Source organism: Mirounga angustirostris, unplaced genomic scaffold, assembly GCF_029215605.1.
Source record: "Mirounga angustirostris isolate CCGP_5_RB_7025 unplaced genomic scaffold, mMirAng1.0.hap1 SCAF_7, whole genome shotgun sequence".
Lineage (NCBI taxonomy): Eukaryota > Metazoa > Chordata > Mammalia > Carnivora > Phocidae > Mirounga > Mirounga angustirostris.
Window position 1 is genome coordinate 88605709 of NW_026991715.1, and position 16879 is coordinate 88622587.

A 16879-nucleotide genomic window follows, 5' to 3' on the forward strand; every position below is an offset into this window, starting at 1 on the left:
GTTTCAAGGACTAAACTCTCACCACTTCTACTCAACATAGTACTGGAAGTCCCAGCAACAGCAATTAGGCAACAACAACAACAACAACAATAACAAAAATAAAAGGCATCCACATTGGTAGGCAAGAAGTAAAACTTCCACTATGTGCAGATGACATAACGTGACATTTTCTGACATACAGAAAACCCTGAAGACTCCACCAAAAAAACTACTAGAATTGATAAATGAATTCAGTAAAGTCACAGGATGGAAAATTAATATACAGAAATCTGTTGCATTTCTAGACACTAATAATGAAGTAGCAGGAAGAGAAATTAAGAAAACAATCACTTTATAATTGTACCAAAAATAATAAAACACCTAGGGGTAAACTTACCAAGGAGATAAAATACCTGTACTTCAAAAACAATAAAACACTGATGGAAGAAACTGAAGATGACACAAACATATGGAAAGATATTCCATGCTCATTGATTGGAAGAACCAGTATTGTTAAAATGTCCATATTACCCAGAGCAATCTACAGATTTAATGCAATCTTTATCAAAATACCAACATTTTTCACAGAACTAGAACAAATAATACTAAAATATGTATGGAACCACAAAAGACAAAAAAATCATACCCAAAGCAATTTTGAGAAAGAAAAATAAACTGGAGGTATCACGATTCCAGATTTCAAGTTATACTACAAAGCTGTAGTAATCAAAACAGAATGGCACTGGCACAAAAACACACATAGATCAATGGAACAGAAGAGAGAGCCCAGAAATAAACCCATATATGGTCAATTAATCTACAACAAAGGAGGCAAGAATATACAATGGGAAAAAAAGACAGTCTCTTCAACAAACGGTGCTGGGAAAACTGGTCAGCTACATGCAAAAGAATGAAACTGGACCACCTTCTTACACCATACACAAAAATAAACTCAAAATGGATTGAAGACTTAAATGTGAGACCTACAACCATAAAAATCCTAGAAGGAAACATAGGCAGTGATTTCTTTAACATCAGCTATAAAAACATTTTTCTAGATATGTCTCCTCAGGCAAGGGAAACAAAACCAAAATTAAACTATTGGGACTATACCAAAAATAAAAGGCTTTTCGCAGTGAAGGAAACCATCAACAAAATGAAAAAGCAACCTACTGAATGAGAGAAGATATTTGCAAATGATATATCCAATAAGGGGCTAATATCCAAAATATATAAAGAACTTACACACTTCAATAGCAAAAACCCACAAATAATCCAACTTAAAAATGGGCAGAGGACTTGAATAGACATTTTTTCCAAAGCAAACATACAGATGCCCGACAGACATATGAAAAGATGCTCAATATCACTAATCATCAGGGAAATGAAAATCAAAACCACAATGATACAGCACTTCACACCTGTCAGAATGGCTTAAAATCAAAAGGACAAGAGATAACAAGTGTTGGCGAGGATGTGGAGATATAGGAACCCTCTTGCACTGTTGGTGGGAACACAAACTGGTGCAGCCACTGTGAAAACAGTATGGAGGTTCCTCAAAAAATTAAAAATAGAATTACCACCATGTGACCCAGTAATTTCGGTACTGGGTATTTACCTCAAGAAAGCAAAAACACTATTTTGAAAAAATATATGCACCCCTATGTTTATTGTAGCATTATTTACAATAGCCAAGATATGGAAGCAACCCAAATGTTCATCCATAGATGAATGGATAAAGATGTGAGATATATACAAAATGGAATATTACTCAGCTATAAAAAAAGGATGAGATCTTGCCATTTGCAACAACACAGATGGACCTGGAGGGTATAATACTAAGTGAGGAAGTCAGAGACAAATACCACTTGATTTCACTTGTGTAGAATTTAAGAAACAAAACAATTTAACAAAGAAAAAAAGAGACAAACAAAAAAACAGATTTTTTTTCTTTTAGAGAGAGAGAGATAGCAAGCATGCACACGAGCAGAGAGGGAGAGGAAGCAAGATAATCTTAAGCAGGCTCCACGCTAGGTACAGAGCGTGATGTGGGGCTCAACTGGGGCTTGATCCCACCACCCTGAGATCATGACCCGAGCCCAAATCAAGAGTTGGATGCTTAACCCACGGAGCCATCCAGGCGCCTCCAAAGAACAGATTCTTAAATACAGAGAACAAACTAGGTTGCCAGAGAGTTGGGTAGGAGGATGGGTGAAAGAGAAAAACAAAAATGTTGAGTGCCATGGAAGAAATGATCAGATGCAATATTGGAACCTAACTGGAGAGCAGGAGGGATACGTAGCTTAGGAAGGACGGCCTTTCTGAGGTGACAGTTACACTGAAACCTGAAAAGATGACAAGCTAGACATTTAAAGAACAGTAGTAAGGATCTTCAAGACTGTGGGACAGCACATGCAAAGCACAGGCAGTCAGGAAGTTTTAGTATTTGGAAAGCAGTTGGGACAGTGTCAGCAAGGTAGACAGGCCCCTTGTGGTAAAATCCAACTCTTACCATGGCCTCAATGCCCTACCTAATTTGACCCCTGCCTCTCCTCATCTCCTCCCACTGTCCATGCCACCTTTTCTCTTTGTCCTTCTTACCTGCTGGTCTCATTCCCACCTCAGGCCTCTGCTTTTGCTGTTCCCTCTGCCTGGAAGGCTCTGACCCAGATCTTCTCTTGGCTCCTGGCCCGTGTGGTCAGCCAGGCCTCAGATCAGATGTCATCTCCGGAGAAAGATTGCTAATTACCGCCCTTCACTCTCCTTCATCTTTTGGTGGTTTGCTCTCTCCCCATCCCTAATCACTATCAAACATTAATTCTGTGACTTGTCTTTTATTGTCCATTCTTTCCCACTAGAGTGCAAATTTCATGAGTTTATACTTCCTACTGCTGGAGCCCAGGACAGTATCAAGTATATAGTAGAAACCCAGATATTATTTGTTGAATTAATGTAATGTTGAATGAAATTAAGGTAGAGAGGTAATTAAAGGTAAAGAACAGGTAAAACTGTGTGAGACTAACGAGGACTTCCCAGAATAGGTATGCTTTGAATTAAAATGGGCGGGGGGAGGGCGAGGGATAGGAGGTGGCGCGCAGGTACAAAACAAGAATTTAGGGAATCACTCGTTCATCTCCGTCTTTTTCACTAGATTATGAGCTCCTTTTGGGCTGGAGCCAGGTTTATCAGCACCCAGCCTAGAACGCTTCACATTGTAGGCGCTACATAGGTATTTGCTGAATTACTGAGTGTGGATGTGCAGAAGGGTTTTATTAATTCGGCGGCTTCCCGGTCAAAGAAAAGCCAGGAGGTCCGGCGACTCAGATTCGGTTTCGGACCGCGAAGAACCCAGTCTGAACGCTGCGGCAAAGCGACTGCGCATTGCGGCCCCTCCTTGCGGGGCTGGAGGACGCCGGCGATCCCTGCGCACGCATGCGCGCTGCATTCTTCCCGCCTCCAACAAGATGGCGGAGGCCAAGTAGCAAGGGGGCGGAGTGTGGCCGCCGGAAACCCGGCCGCTGCTGGGGGGTAGCTGCGGGCGAAGGCCCGGGAGCAGCGGGCCGAGGCTGGCAAGATGCTGTGCCCGGGAAGCGTCGTTAGTTACTGCTGAGGAAGGTGAAGCACAGAGCTGCCTTCCCGGACTCCCGGCGCCCCCTATGTACGCCTCTCTGGGCTCGGGTCTGGTCGCCGCTTTGCGTGCTTCTGCACCACCTTCTGCTCTCGGGTCCTGGAGCTCCGGCAGCGGCAGCGGCTGTGTACCGCAGGAGAGCAAGCGCCCAAGCGGCGTCCGTACTTCTTGCCGCGGGGCGAGCGTCTGGCAGGTGAGTGAGACGCAAGCATTGACGTCTTTGGCCCGCCGTTGCTCCAGACCCTAATGGTGCTCGGCCGGACTCTGCCGCTCTCTTGTCTCCACGTCCCACCCCCTCCCCGCCCTGCGCCCCCTTTCAGGCCTCCAGTTGGACCCTGGCTTTGCAAGCCCTCCATTCTCACACCGTGCGAGGGGGTCGCGACGCCTGCCGCCCTCCGCACCTTTCCTGGCTCCTGGTGAAGCTTCACCGGTCCAAGCGGTCTCTCCTTCGCGTTAGGTGGGTGGGTCGTTGCCCCTCCTATTTTAGTCGCCTCCCCATCTTCCTGGTTTCGACTCTCTTGCTTCCTTTAAAAGTTTAACTGTCTGGGAATAATACCCGGTAGTCTTGTATATAGTTACAAAGAAAAAGCTTCACCTTGATGAAGGAGACAAGTCCCCAGGAGACGGGTCGTTTGAAGAGTTGGACTTCTTGGCCCATTGAACTCCTGCAAAGTAGAGAATGGTGCCTGTGATGCAAATGATTGTTCATGGAAATTAATCTCTGACTATAGTAAACCTCTGGTCTCCGAACTTTTAAGGCGGGGGCTTACGTTTTCTAGATCTAGTGAAAGAATTGGGAAGTGTTCGTTTTTAAAAAGAAGGCTTTGTGAATGTAAGATATGTAATAGCACAAGAAAGGTTAAGTGATTTATTCTTTCATTCAGTGTTCGCTTAAATTGCCCAGTGAAGCTTTAGAATCCCGTATTGTACAAGCTTTTGTTTTATTTAGAAGGGACTAAAATGGAGAAGGGCTTTTTAAACTCAAAACTTCTCAAATTTCTTGGATTCTCGATTGTTGCTACTACTTAACAGTCGCTATAGGACTTGATATTTTCTGCAAAATTTAGGCTGTGCCAGTCTCAGTTCTCCCTCTTTCGTTACTGGGGCAAGGGTACTCAGAATTAATGGTGTAAGAAACTGTCCTAAATAACCTGGTATCTTGCCAAAGTTTGTAAGTGCAAACTGCAGGATTGAAATGGCAGTGGAGGAAGTTGCCATTTCTGTTTCTCCCATATTTTCTGTCTTTCTGCAGTTATCTCAGTTCTGTCCTCCTAAAGGGCTTCGTGCTCGGACTGGCTTCCCTCCTAGTAAAAAGATGGCTATCAGCAACGTTCATGTGATAGCCTTTGTCATTTACTTCCAAAGGGAGAGAGAGAAGTAGTTGGATAATTTCTCAAGAGCCCCAAAGTTGTAAAAATGAGATTAAAGATATAAATAATAGCTTCTCCTTTGCTATTGCAAATGGGTGGACTACTTTATTAACATTAAATTGAGTAATATCATTTTGTTGAAGCTATCCTAGGTGCTCTCCCAAGTTATTAAAGCACAAACTATCCTTGCCCTATTGGAATTCTGTACTAACAATCTTTAATATGTGGGTTGTATAATTGGCCTGATAGATTTGTTTACTTTTCATTCTGCCTCATGACATACAATCTCTCTTTCCCTTTGCTGTAGACTTTTACCTCTTAATGAATTTCCTTTTTTTAAATTTTTTTTAAATTTCTTAAATTTAGAGATAGAATTGTTTAGTTCAAAATAAGGGGAGATATTTTTATGTTTGATTTCTGTATGGGCTGGTTCATTCATTTGTTTGTTTTAGCCTTCATTTTTCTACAATCAGGGACTGTATGTTTTTTGAGGGGGTTATCTCAATTCTGCGCTTTTGGCTGAAGGGATAGTAGGACTGCTGAGCTCCAGTCAATGGCTCTCTGCCTCTGGGAAAATAATTTGAAGGATTCTGTCAAAACACATCTCTGTTTACAAACTGTTATTAAAATCTCTTACTCTTTCACTCTTAGGGAACCTGTTTTCTCCCTCTCACACAGTCTTTATGAACCCCCTCTTTCTCTCTTCATCCAACCCATTAGCCTACTGCTGATTTCATTTGCCTCTCTAAACCAGGATCCCACTGTCATCAATTTTTACTAAGCTCTCACTGATGCCCTAGAATGCTTTATTTTCTGTAGATTTACCTTTCTAGTCCCCAGTTCAGAATAAGCCTCATCACTAGCTCTTTCAGTGTGACCCCTGAGCTCCTGAAGGATACAAGAGACAGTTATGTGTGGACATTGGTTAGTTTTCATATCAGTTGGTGCTCTGCTCTCTGCTGGGTCGTTAGTGCTGATTGTGTTCCTTTCTGTCTCATTTCCTGAAGGATTTTACAGCAAATAACTTGATCTCTTCCTTTCCTGAGAAAAATCTCAACTGTCTGAGGTATATTCTTTTCTATCCTCAGTATCATTTCCTTATTTACTCCTATCTCAGAGGAAGAAATGTCCTTCCCCCTTTTCAAGAGTAGTCCCCTCCAGATGTGTCCACAATCATCCCTGCCTGTCTTTCTTTCTGTAGAACTGTCTTTATCATTCCTTCTTCAGTCTCTCCCTCTCCAGCCTATGTATATGCTTCTATGTCAAGGCTGCCAAATACAGTGTTGTGTGCTGTACAACTCAGGGAAGCCAGTCTGAATTTTGAGCCTGCTGTGCCATTGTATTTTTATTCTTTAATTCCAGGAGCCTGGTGTAGTAGGAAGAACATTGACTTTTGAGCCAGATAAATTTGGGTTTGAAGTCTGTTAAAACCACTTAGTGGCTATGTGGCTGAGGGCAAGTTACTACTCACTTTATTCTTTATCTATAAAATAGAATATTAAACTTGCTTACAGAGTCATAATTGAAGGAGTTTAACTCATGTTTAATGTCCACCCAAATGTTTGGTACATTATGGAGTTCCTAATAAATATAAATTATTCTTTCCTTTGCACTCTGACTTCCTTTGCCATTTCAGCACTGAAATTGCTACTTTAAAAGTCACCTATGACCGGGGCACCTGGGTGGCTCAGATGGTTAAGCGTCTGCCTTCGGCTTGGGTCATGATCCCAGGGTCCTGGGATCGAGCCCCACGTCCGGCTCCTGGCTCAGCGGGGAGCCTGCTTCTCCCTCTGCTTCTCCCTCTGCTTCTCCCCCTACTCGTGCTCTCTCTCGCTCTGTATCTCTGTGTCTTGAATGAATAAATAAAATCTTTAAAAAAAAAAATTGTTTAAAAGTCACCTATGACCTCCTAATCACCAAATCTAATGGTCTTTCCTCTTGTTATCCTTGGTTTCCTAAGATCATTTGTGAAATATACTCTATAGGAATAAGATTATCTGATTTCTTTGTTCTTCTGCCTTGTATGTCCTGATTCTCTTACGTCTCTGAAAGTTTTTTAGCATTTCCTGCACTTCTTCCCCCAAAACATAGCGGTTCCTACATTAGTTAGGATGCAAACTAGATTTAAAAGCAAAAAGAGGGAGGAAGGTGAAGATGGCGGCGGCTGGGGCGCGGGTCCTGGGAGTCCGATGGCTGCAAAGGGCAATCTGGACCGTGGTGCGGTTGGGTGCACGGACAGCAACGCACATTACGAAGGACATGCTCCCGGGGCCCTATCCCAAAACCCCGGACGAACGGGCCGCCACCGCCAAGAAATACAGTATGCGGGTAGAAGACTACCAACCGTACCCGGATGATGGCATGGGGTGTGGCAACTACCCGAAGCTCCCTGACCGCTCACAGCAGAAGAGGGATCCGCGGTAAAACTGGGACCACCCAGACCTGAGGTTGAACTGGGGTGAACCGATGCACTGGGACTTTGACATGTGTATCAGGAACTGTGTGGACACATCCCCCACGCCTATTTCCTGGAATCTCAGGTGTAAGCCCCTCCTCGGCTTCGTGGCCTTCATGCTGTTGATGTTTTGGGTGGGGAAGACTTACCCCACCTACCAGCCTGTGGGGCCAAAGCAGTATCCTTATAATAATCTGTACCTGGAACGAGGCAGCGATCCCACCAAAGAGCCTGAGCCAGTGGTTCATTATGAGATCTGAGGTGGCTTCATCAGCTTTGTGCTCCTGAACTGACTCCCTCATTTCTAGAGATTTAACCTTAATGAAATCCCTAATAAAACTTAGTGCTGTGGTAAAATAAATAAATAAATAAATAATAAAAGCAAAAAGAATGTATTGGCTTATATAATTGGCAAGTGCATAGATAGAATTGTCTTCAAGAATAGGCTTATGTCATTGGGGCTGAAGTTCCATTTTTCTGCTAATATCTCAACTTTGTCCTCCTGTTTGGGCTTTATGCTCAGACTGGCTTCCCTCCTAGTAAAAAAAAATGGCTATCAGCAATGTTCATCTGATAGCCTTCTTTATTTCCAAAGGGAGAGAGAAGGATTCTCTTCTAGCCTTTTCCCCAAAGTCCTAACCCCTATTCTGATTGAACAAATGGAGAAGGTCATGCTGCCAAGTCTGTCACAATATCTTTGTCAAAAGGGATGAAATTATTCTAATTGGCCTAACTGGTGGATGAACCTCATCTAAAATGACAAGAGGTAACCAGTGTACTTAAAGGTCTCTGTGCTTTTCACTGTGTTCTCTTGGTGGTTGTATCCTATTTTTAATGATATAAATCATCATTTTTGTGTGGATGTTTCTCCATTCTGTAACTTGACTTCCCACCTACATTGCTTGCTGTATATCTCTTATCTTAGATGTACTATCATAAGCTTACCTCATACCAAACAGAATCAAATCGAATTTGATTTTAATCCACCTACGCTCACCTATTGTGTTTACATGTGCATGTGTGTATATGTGTTTCTCTTCCTTCTAATTTCTCTTTTGTAAACACCTTTCTCCCAGCCACCCACACTAACCCTGCAGTCGTCTTGGTTCTCCCACTTTCAGCAGCTGTCAAATCTTGAATATATCTTCTATTAGTTTGGCCTCAGATTACATAATATCGACCAAGAGTAAACAGTATTTCACGTAAAAAGAAGTCCAGAGTTGGAGGATTACTGGTCAGTCAGTGTAGTGTTATATCAAGGATCTAGGTGCTTTTCTTCTTTATCCTTAGTGTGCTGATCTTTGTGCTCAGGCTCATCCCCTTATTGTTGCACATTACTCTTTCTGCTCCAGACATCACATTCTCACACAGCCACCAAAGATAGGAGGAAGTTTGCCCTCCAATCTCTTGATTAGGCAGATAAACCTTTCACAGAACCCCTATGTCAGATGTCATCCTGGCATGTTCATGTCCTACTTGCCAGGGGGAACCATTATCTGGCATTTCAGTCTAGGAGGAAGTTAGGTGAATGACTGAAGGGAAGGTGACCAACAATATCAGTGACATGTCTCTATAGTATTTTATGGAAAAGTAAGTTTAAGTAAGTAAGAATTTCCCAATAGTAGGAGCAAACTTACAGCACTGCTTACCCCAAGAGTTGATATACACTATACATAGGATTTTGGCCAAACATTGAGATAGTCATAAATGACTGATTAAAATTGGATTATGTAAAATTAAGACATTTGAGTGATGTATCCCTGTTCTCCTAAGGTTGATGTTTTTCTTTTCTTTTTTTAAATTTAAATTCAATTAACATATAGTGTATTATTAGTTTCAGAGGTAGAGTTCAGTGATTCATCAGTCTTATATAACACCCAGCGCTTCATTACATCATGTGCCCTCCTTAATGTCCATCACCCAGTTACCCCTAAGGTTGATGTTAAGTACATATATTTATGTGTACCTGGTGGAACCACTGAGGCAAATGGGTACATATAAAACTATTAGAAAATAGATTTGTTTTGCCCCTTGGGGGTGGAGGCATTTGGAAAATATATAGGGACATTTTTGGTTGTCACAGTGTTTGTGAGGGCCTACTGACAATTAGTGGGTAGAAGTCACGTATACTAAAAGTCCTGTGATGTCTCCCACAAAACAAGATTCATCTCTTCAAAAATGCCAGTAGTGGTCCTACACCTTGAAATAAGCAAATGCTTTGCTTTTCAAAAGAATTCATAGACATTCATTTGTATTCTTATATTGCAAGTGACAGAAAACAAAATTCAAACTGCTTCAACAATAAAGGGAATGATTAGATCTTGTAGCTAAACTTTATCTAAGGCTTTATCCAGCCTGAAATCATCAAGGACTTGGCTCAGTTTCTCTGTGATCTGTTCAGTTCTGTCATTCCCCTTGTTTTGGTTTCATTCTAAGGCCAGCTTATCTCATGGTAGCAAATTACTGTAGCACTTTAAGACTTAAAACCCTCATTTCACATGTAAAGTAAACTGAAGAATACCTTGTTATTTGATTTTGCGAGTATTTGTTGAGTTATCATCACTACTAAAACTTTCCCTCAACACCTACCCCTAAAATGTGGATTACTTCCCCTGTTATGGTACAATTTTATAATCTATATTTGTATTTCTAGTATATGTCATATTCTGTAAGTATTATTTTTATATGTCTCAATGCATTATCTTGTCTTAATTATTTTTGTATTCTTAATGTCTAGAATACTCTGGCTAAGAGGTACACAGTAACCATTTATGGAAAGAATTAATGAATGGCATAGGAAGGATGTGAGAAGGGAGAGAGAATTATAAGAAGGCTCCATCCCTTAGTTGTTATTGAACCCTGAATTATGTACATTGTACTCCTTCTGCCACCAAAGCATGTATATAATGCTTTTGTGATTAATAGAGTATTATAAATTCATTTGAAAGCCTTACTGAATTCTAGTAGTGTTTTTTCATTATTTTCTCAACAAAACTAAAAGCAATTACCATCATTCATCCAGTGAATATTCTTGGGGTCTGCTGTGTGCACATAATGTGGCAACAATAGTGAACAAAATCGAGCCTCTGCTCTGTCTGAGCATAAATGTTGGTTAAAGATGCTGCCAATAAACATTGTCCATGTGAACACACACACACAGACACACACACACACGGTAGTTAATAGGCTTTGACATAAATAAAACAGTTTTAGTGGATAAAAGAGTAACAGGATGTTACTTTAGATAGGTTGGTGAGGGAAGGTCTTTTTGAGAAGCCCTTTGAGCTGAGAGACCTGAAGGAAGCGATGGGAGTTAGCTGTGGAGCTATCTGAGGTAAAATGTTCAGGTAGAGGGAGCGGCACCTTCTGAGATGGAGGTGTGTTTGGCATGTTGGAAGAACAACAGGGAGGCCGGTGTGGCAGAAATAGAGTGAGTGAAGGGGAGTGTGGTAGGACAGTTGGTAGGACAGGCAGAGGCTAGATCAGGTAGAGCATTGAAGGTCGTTTGAAGACTCAATTTTACTCTGAGTGAAATGGAAATCATTAAAGTGTTTTAAACATGGGAATATCCAGATTTGACTTGTTTTTTGTTTGTTTGTTTGTTTTTTGGAGGATCACTCCGACTTTTGTTGAAAATTGAAGGCAAGAATGGAAGCAGGAAAACCAGTTAGGAAAATCTTACAATAATCTAGGTTGGAAACGTGCTACTTGGAGAAGGTAGTAGTGTTAGGGGAGCAAAGAAGTGGTCAGATTTGTGATGCACTTAGAAAGTAGAGAGGCACCTGAGTGGCTCAGTCAGTTAAGTGTCCAGCTCTTGATTTTGGCTCAGGTCATGATCTCAGGTTCAGGAGATCAAGCCCCATGTCGGGCTCCACACTCAGCCTGGAGTCAGCTTGAGATTCTCTCCCTCTGCCCCTCCCTTACTTGCACTCTCTTTCCCTCTCTCTCTCAAAATAATTAAATAAAATCCTTAAAGAAAAAAAAGTAGAGTAATTAGGATTTACTGATGGATTAGATGTGGAGTGTGAGGGAGAGAGAAGTAAAGGATGACTCCCCAAGTTTTTCAACATGAGCAACTGGGTGAAAGATGGCATATTTTACTGAGATGGGGGCTGTGAGGTAGTGGGTAGGTGGAAAACAGATTTGGAGATGTAAATCAAGAGTTTTGTTTTGGATGTGGCTGTTTGAGATACCTGTCAGATTTCAAGTGGAGACGTTGAATAGGCATATCTATTAGGAGTTCAAGGGAGAGGTGGAGCTGGAGGTTTATGTTTGGAAGTTATCAGTGTATAGATGGTATTTAGGGCCATCGGACCAAATGAGGTCACCTAAGGAGTGAGAATCAGATTCATGAAACATTTTGATATTAAAAATGGTTTCTTACATTAAAGAGTGGGAGCCCACTGTGTTAGATAGTAATGGTTACAGCATTCAGAGTATGGAGAGGATAATGAGTAATTCTTGGAGAAAGAAGCAGGACTCAATCCAGGCTCAAAGAATAGAAAAGATAGAAAAGTCTTTTTCCTTCTCTCATTCCAAGCACAGTGCGTGGCATATAGTGAGCATTCTACAGGTGCTGGTGAATGAACAAAAAGCACTTAGGCTGGGGAACAGCTCGAGCTGAGATTTGGCAGCAGGGAAGGCTAGAATATTTTAAAAGAAAATCAGAGAACTAGAGGAAAAAAGTTTGTGCTGGCAAGTAGTGAAAAGTAGGATTGGGTTAGTCTATTAAAAGTTTTAAAATGTAAAATGATAGTTATGTTTAACTCTATGACCTAATAGTTTTCAGTTCTGTTTCTATTGTTTGCACGGTGCCTTTAGTTCCTTGCTTCTAACAGATGCTCAGTAAGTACTGAGTAAGTGAATGTAGAATTCGCAAAATGTAAGATTTATCTCTACTGTGTTCTTTCAAGTATACTGGAATGCAAACTGTTAAGTCATATAGGGTTGATCTTACATTTGCTTCAATTTATTATTTCTAATGATAAGCATTGAACGCATTTATACTTTATGATTGATAACAGATTACTTGAGACATACCTCACAACTGGTCAGAAAATACCAGGATATTGGCAAAACTGAGGTTGAAAATGGTTACTCAAGAAAGTGAGGAGCCATAACAAATCTTTTATTCAGAGACTAACAGTTATTTTGCTTTTACAGAAATGACTGCTTGAAGCCTGTTTATAGATCATTTTCTCTTTTCACTGTTAGAGCAAACTGGTTTAGAATTATGGCCAGAAAACTGGAGATGATATATCTTTGGAGATCTAATTATTATTATTTTTAAGGCTATAGGATTTAAAATACTAAATATAATTAGAAATTATTATAAATAATTAGCAAATTATAGACTTAAACAGTTTAATTGTTAGAAAATAGTTTACCTGAATAAAATCATACTGAGATAAAAACTGATTGAAATTTTAGTTACATTTTGAAGTAATTAAAATAAGATACATTAGGTTTGTGATTATTTTCTTCAGTTCTTATATACCCCATTATTAAAGCTTTATATGATCATTACAGGAAATTCAGGAAATAAAAGTACAGATAATATCCATAAGCTCATCACATAAAGAAAACCAGTATAGCTTTATAGCCCTCTGTCCCTCCTCATTTTGTCTTTTTTCTGTGCCTAAGACATATCCCCCATTAGTCATACTGTTTGTGTGTATATATTTCCAATTTAAAAAAATTAGGGTATGTACATTTCTTAGACTCTTTTGTAAATCTTAATTTTTATTGACTGTATAATAATCCCATTGTAAGAATTACTTTTCTTAACTGTTCCCTGTAGTTTAGTTGTTTTCCATTTTATTTTCATGTGTGCAATGAACATCTTAGCACATAATGGATTTCTTTTTCTCTTTATCTTGGCCTTTTTCCTTAAGATGGGTTCGTAGATAATAGAGTTACTGGATGATAGGCTGCAAACATCTTTAAGGTTAATAATGCATGTTGCCAGATTGTACAATGTCTTATAGGCCCAATAAATGTTAGTTGGTTTGAAATTAATCATAATGGGGGAAAAATTAGGACCTACAGAGTTGCTGAGCTTTAGTGATAGTCTTAATCAGCCTTTTGTTCATCTCCAAGTATTTCTTTTTTTTCTACAACACATATTCTAGATTGTACATAAAACATAAAATGAAGAACTTAATACGTTATTGTAAACACACATGAATTTATTACCCAGGTCAAGAAATAGAACACTGCATCATCCCAGGGCTGCTCTCCCTGTCTTTTTCCTGATCTCAGAGAGAAAGCTTTTAACATTTCACTCCCAAGTACATTTGCTGAAGGTTTGTTGTTTTGTTTTTGTTAAAACTTTTATCACATTAAAGAAGTTCCCTGCTCAAAATCAGTCTACAGAAATCTGTTGCGTTTCTGTACACCAATAATGAAGCCACAGAAAGAGAAATTAAGAAAACCATCCCATTTACAATTGCACCAAAAAATAGTAAGATACCTAGGAATAAACCTAACCAAGGAGGTGAAAGACCTGTACTCTGAAAACTATAAAACACTGATGAAATAAATTGAAGACAAAGAAATGGAAGAACATTCCATGCTTAAGGATTGGAAGAACAAATATTGTTAAAATGTCTTTACTACCCAAAGCAATCTACACATTTAAAGCAATCCCTATCCAAATACCAACAGCATTTTTCACAGAACTAGAACAAACAATCCTAAAATTTGTGTGGAACCACAAAAGACTTGAATAGCCAAAGCAGTCTTGAAAAACAAAAGCAAAGCTGGAGGCATCACAATTCCAGACATCAAATTATATTACAAAGCTATAGTAATCAAAATAGTATGATATTGGCACAAAAATAGACATATAGATTTATGGAACAGAGTAGAAAATCTAGAAGTAAGCCCACAATTATGTAGTCAATTAATCTTCGACAAAGCAGGAAAAGCTATGCAGTGGGAAAAAGACAGTCTCTTCAACAAATGGTGTTGGGAAAACTGGACAGCAACATGCAAAAGAATGAAACTGGACCACTTTCTTATACCATACACAAAACTAAATTCAAAATGGATTAATATGAGACCTGAAACCATAAAAATCCTAGACGATAGCACAGGCAGTAATTTCTCTGACATTGGCTACAGCAACTTTTTTTAGATAGGTCCCCTTGCCTCAAAAGCAAAAGTAAACTATTGGGACTACGTCTACACAGCAAAGGAAACAATCAACAAAGGTAAAAGCCAACCTACTGAATGGGAGAAGATATTTGCAAATGACATGTCCGATAGAGGATTAGTATCTGAAATACATAAATAACTTACATAACTTAACACCCAAAAACCAAATAATACAATGGAAAAACTGGGCAGAAGACATAAACAGACACTTCTCCAAGGAAGACATACAGATGAGCAACAGACACTTGAAAAGATGCTCATCATCACTTACCATCAGGGAAATGCAAATCAAAACCACAGTGAAATAGCACTTCACACCTGTCAGAATGGCTAAACTCAAGAACACAAGAAACAACAGGTGTTGGTGAGGATGTGGAGAAAAAGGAACCCTTGTGCACTGTTGGTGGGAATGCAAACTGGTGCAGTCACTGGAAAACAGTATGAAATTTCCTCACAAAGTTAAAAATAGAACTACCCTACAATCCAGCAATCACACTACTGGGTATTTGCCCAGAGAATACAAAAACACTAATTCAAAGGGATACATGCACCCCTGTGTTTATTGCAGTATTATTTGCAATAGCCAAGATATGGAAGTAGCTCAAGTGTCCATCGATTGATGAATGGTTAAAGAAGTGGTATATATATACGATGAAATATTATTCAGCCATTAAAAGGAATGAAATCTTGCCATTTCCAATGACATGGATGGAGCTAGAGAGGATGCTAAGCAAAATAAGTCTGAGAAAGACAAGTACCATATGATTTCACTCATAGGTGGAATTTAAGAAACAAAACAAATGAGCAAAAGGAAAAAAACCCCAAAAAACAGACTCTTAACTGTAGAGAACAAACTGATGATTACCAAAGGGGAAGTGGGTAGGGGGTATGGGTGAAATAAATGATGGGGATTAAAGAGTGCACGTGTCATAGTGAGCACCAGGTGATTAAAATAAAAACTTAAAAAAAAAGTTCCCTGCTATATCTCATTTACTAACAATTGTGTGTTTTGTTCTGTTTGAATTTAATGCTTTCTTTTTTTGCAACTTTTCATTGCCATATGAATTTTCTCTTCGTGTGTTAATATATTGAATTTTATTTAACTGTTTAACCTAATCTGATTCTTGGGATACACCTAATTTGGTTTTACTGTATTATCTTTTTAAATTATTCCTGGGTTCAGTTTATTAATATTTTGCCTGAGAGTTTGTTTTGTATCCGTGTTCATAAATGAGATGGCCTATATTGTTCTTGTCAAGATTTGAAATCAATGTTATGCTAGCCTCATAGGGTGAATTGACCCTTATTTTCTGTTTTGGAAAAGTTTGTGTATGACTAGAATTTTATTCCTCAAATTTTTTGCTACAATCTGGCAGAGAAGCCATCTGTGCTAGGAATTTTCTTTGTGGAAAGGTTCTTAAATAATTGGATTTCTCCTTTCTAAGCCCGTTCAGTTTTTCTGTCTCTTAATTATTTTGGTAATTTTTCCCCTAAGAGGTTGTCTTTTTTCATCCAGACTTTTTAATTTACCTTCACAAAATTATATATTATTGGCTTCAGGGAAGAATTCCCTTCTTATGTCTGATATAGGCCATAAGAACCTTCTCTTTTTCCTTCATCAATCTCACCAGAGATTTAGTAGTCTTTCAAAAGAACTAAATTTTGAATCTTCCTGATCTTTTTTATTGCATGTTTGTGTTCTAGGGCACTGATTTCTGCTTTATTTCCTTTCTTCTGTTTTGGGGGGAGGGTAATTTCTTACAGTTCCTTTGTTAATTTCTTGTAGTTCACTACTTTTCAGCATTTCTTCCTTTTTTTTTTTTTTTAAGATTCTATTTCTTTTTGAGAGAGAGAGAATGACAGAGAGAGAGCATGAGAGGGGTAAGGGTCAGAGGGAGAAGCAGACTCCCTGCTAAGCAGGGAGCCTGATGCGGGACTCGATCCTGGGACTCCAGGATCGTGACCTGAGCCGAAGGCAGTTGCTTAACCAACTGAGACACCCAGGCGCCCCAGCATTTCCTTTTAATTACGTGCATTTAAGGCTAAGCATTTCCTTCTCAACACTGTTTTAGCTAGCCATATTACTCAAATTATGGTATGTGTATTTTTATAATGCACTTAAAATGTTTTCTAATTTTTATTGATAGAAAACTTTGACTTTTGGATTAGTTGGAAGTATTATATTTCTTAATTACTAAACACATGGAGATATTCTAGTTATTTTTTAATGTTTTTGATTTCTAACAACTGTGCAAGATAATTAGAGAATACACTCTGTTTCAACGGTCT

General features: G+C 39.4%; 1 protein-coding gene and 1 pseudogene across 8 annotated transcripts in view; both read left to right on the top strand.

Annotated features, from left to right (window-relative positions):
* Window positions 1-3434: 3434 nt before the first annotated feature.
* The window catches only part of APC (APC regulator of WNT signaling pathway), a 133211-nt gene continuing 119766 nt past the window's right edge, over window positions 3435-16879 (top strand). For 5 of the 8 annotated variants that reach the window (XM_045899959.3, XM_045899975.3, XM_054513223.2 and 2 more), the window contains exon 1: window positions 3662-3800. Coding sequence is in view for 3 of the 8 variants with exons in the window: in XM_064596467.1 (XP_064452537.1) it covers window positions 3636-3800 (165 nt within the window). In the remaining 5 variants the exon portion in view is untranslated. Of the gene's footprint in view, window positions 3801-16879 lie in introns of all 8 variants that reach the window. The other 3 variants (XM_064596467.1, XM_064596469.1, XM_064596470.1) reach the window with 1 other exon arrangement.
* LOC123861181 (NADH dehydrogenase [ubiquinone] 1 beta subcomplex subunit 8, mitochondrial-like) lies at window positions 3810-7964 on the top strand (annotated as a pseudogene).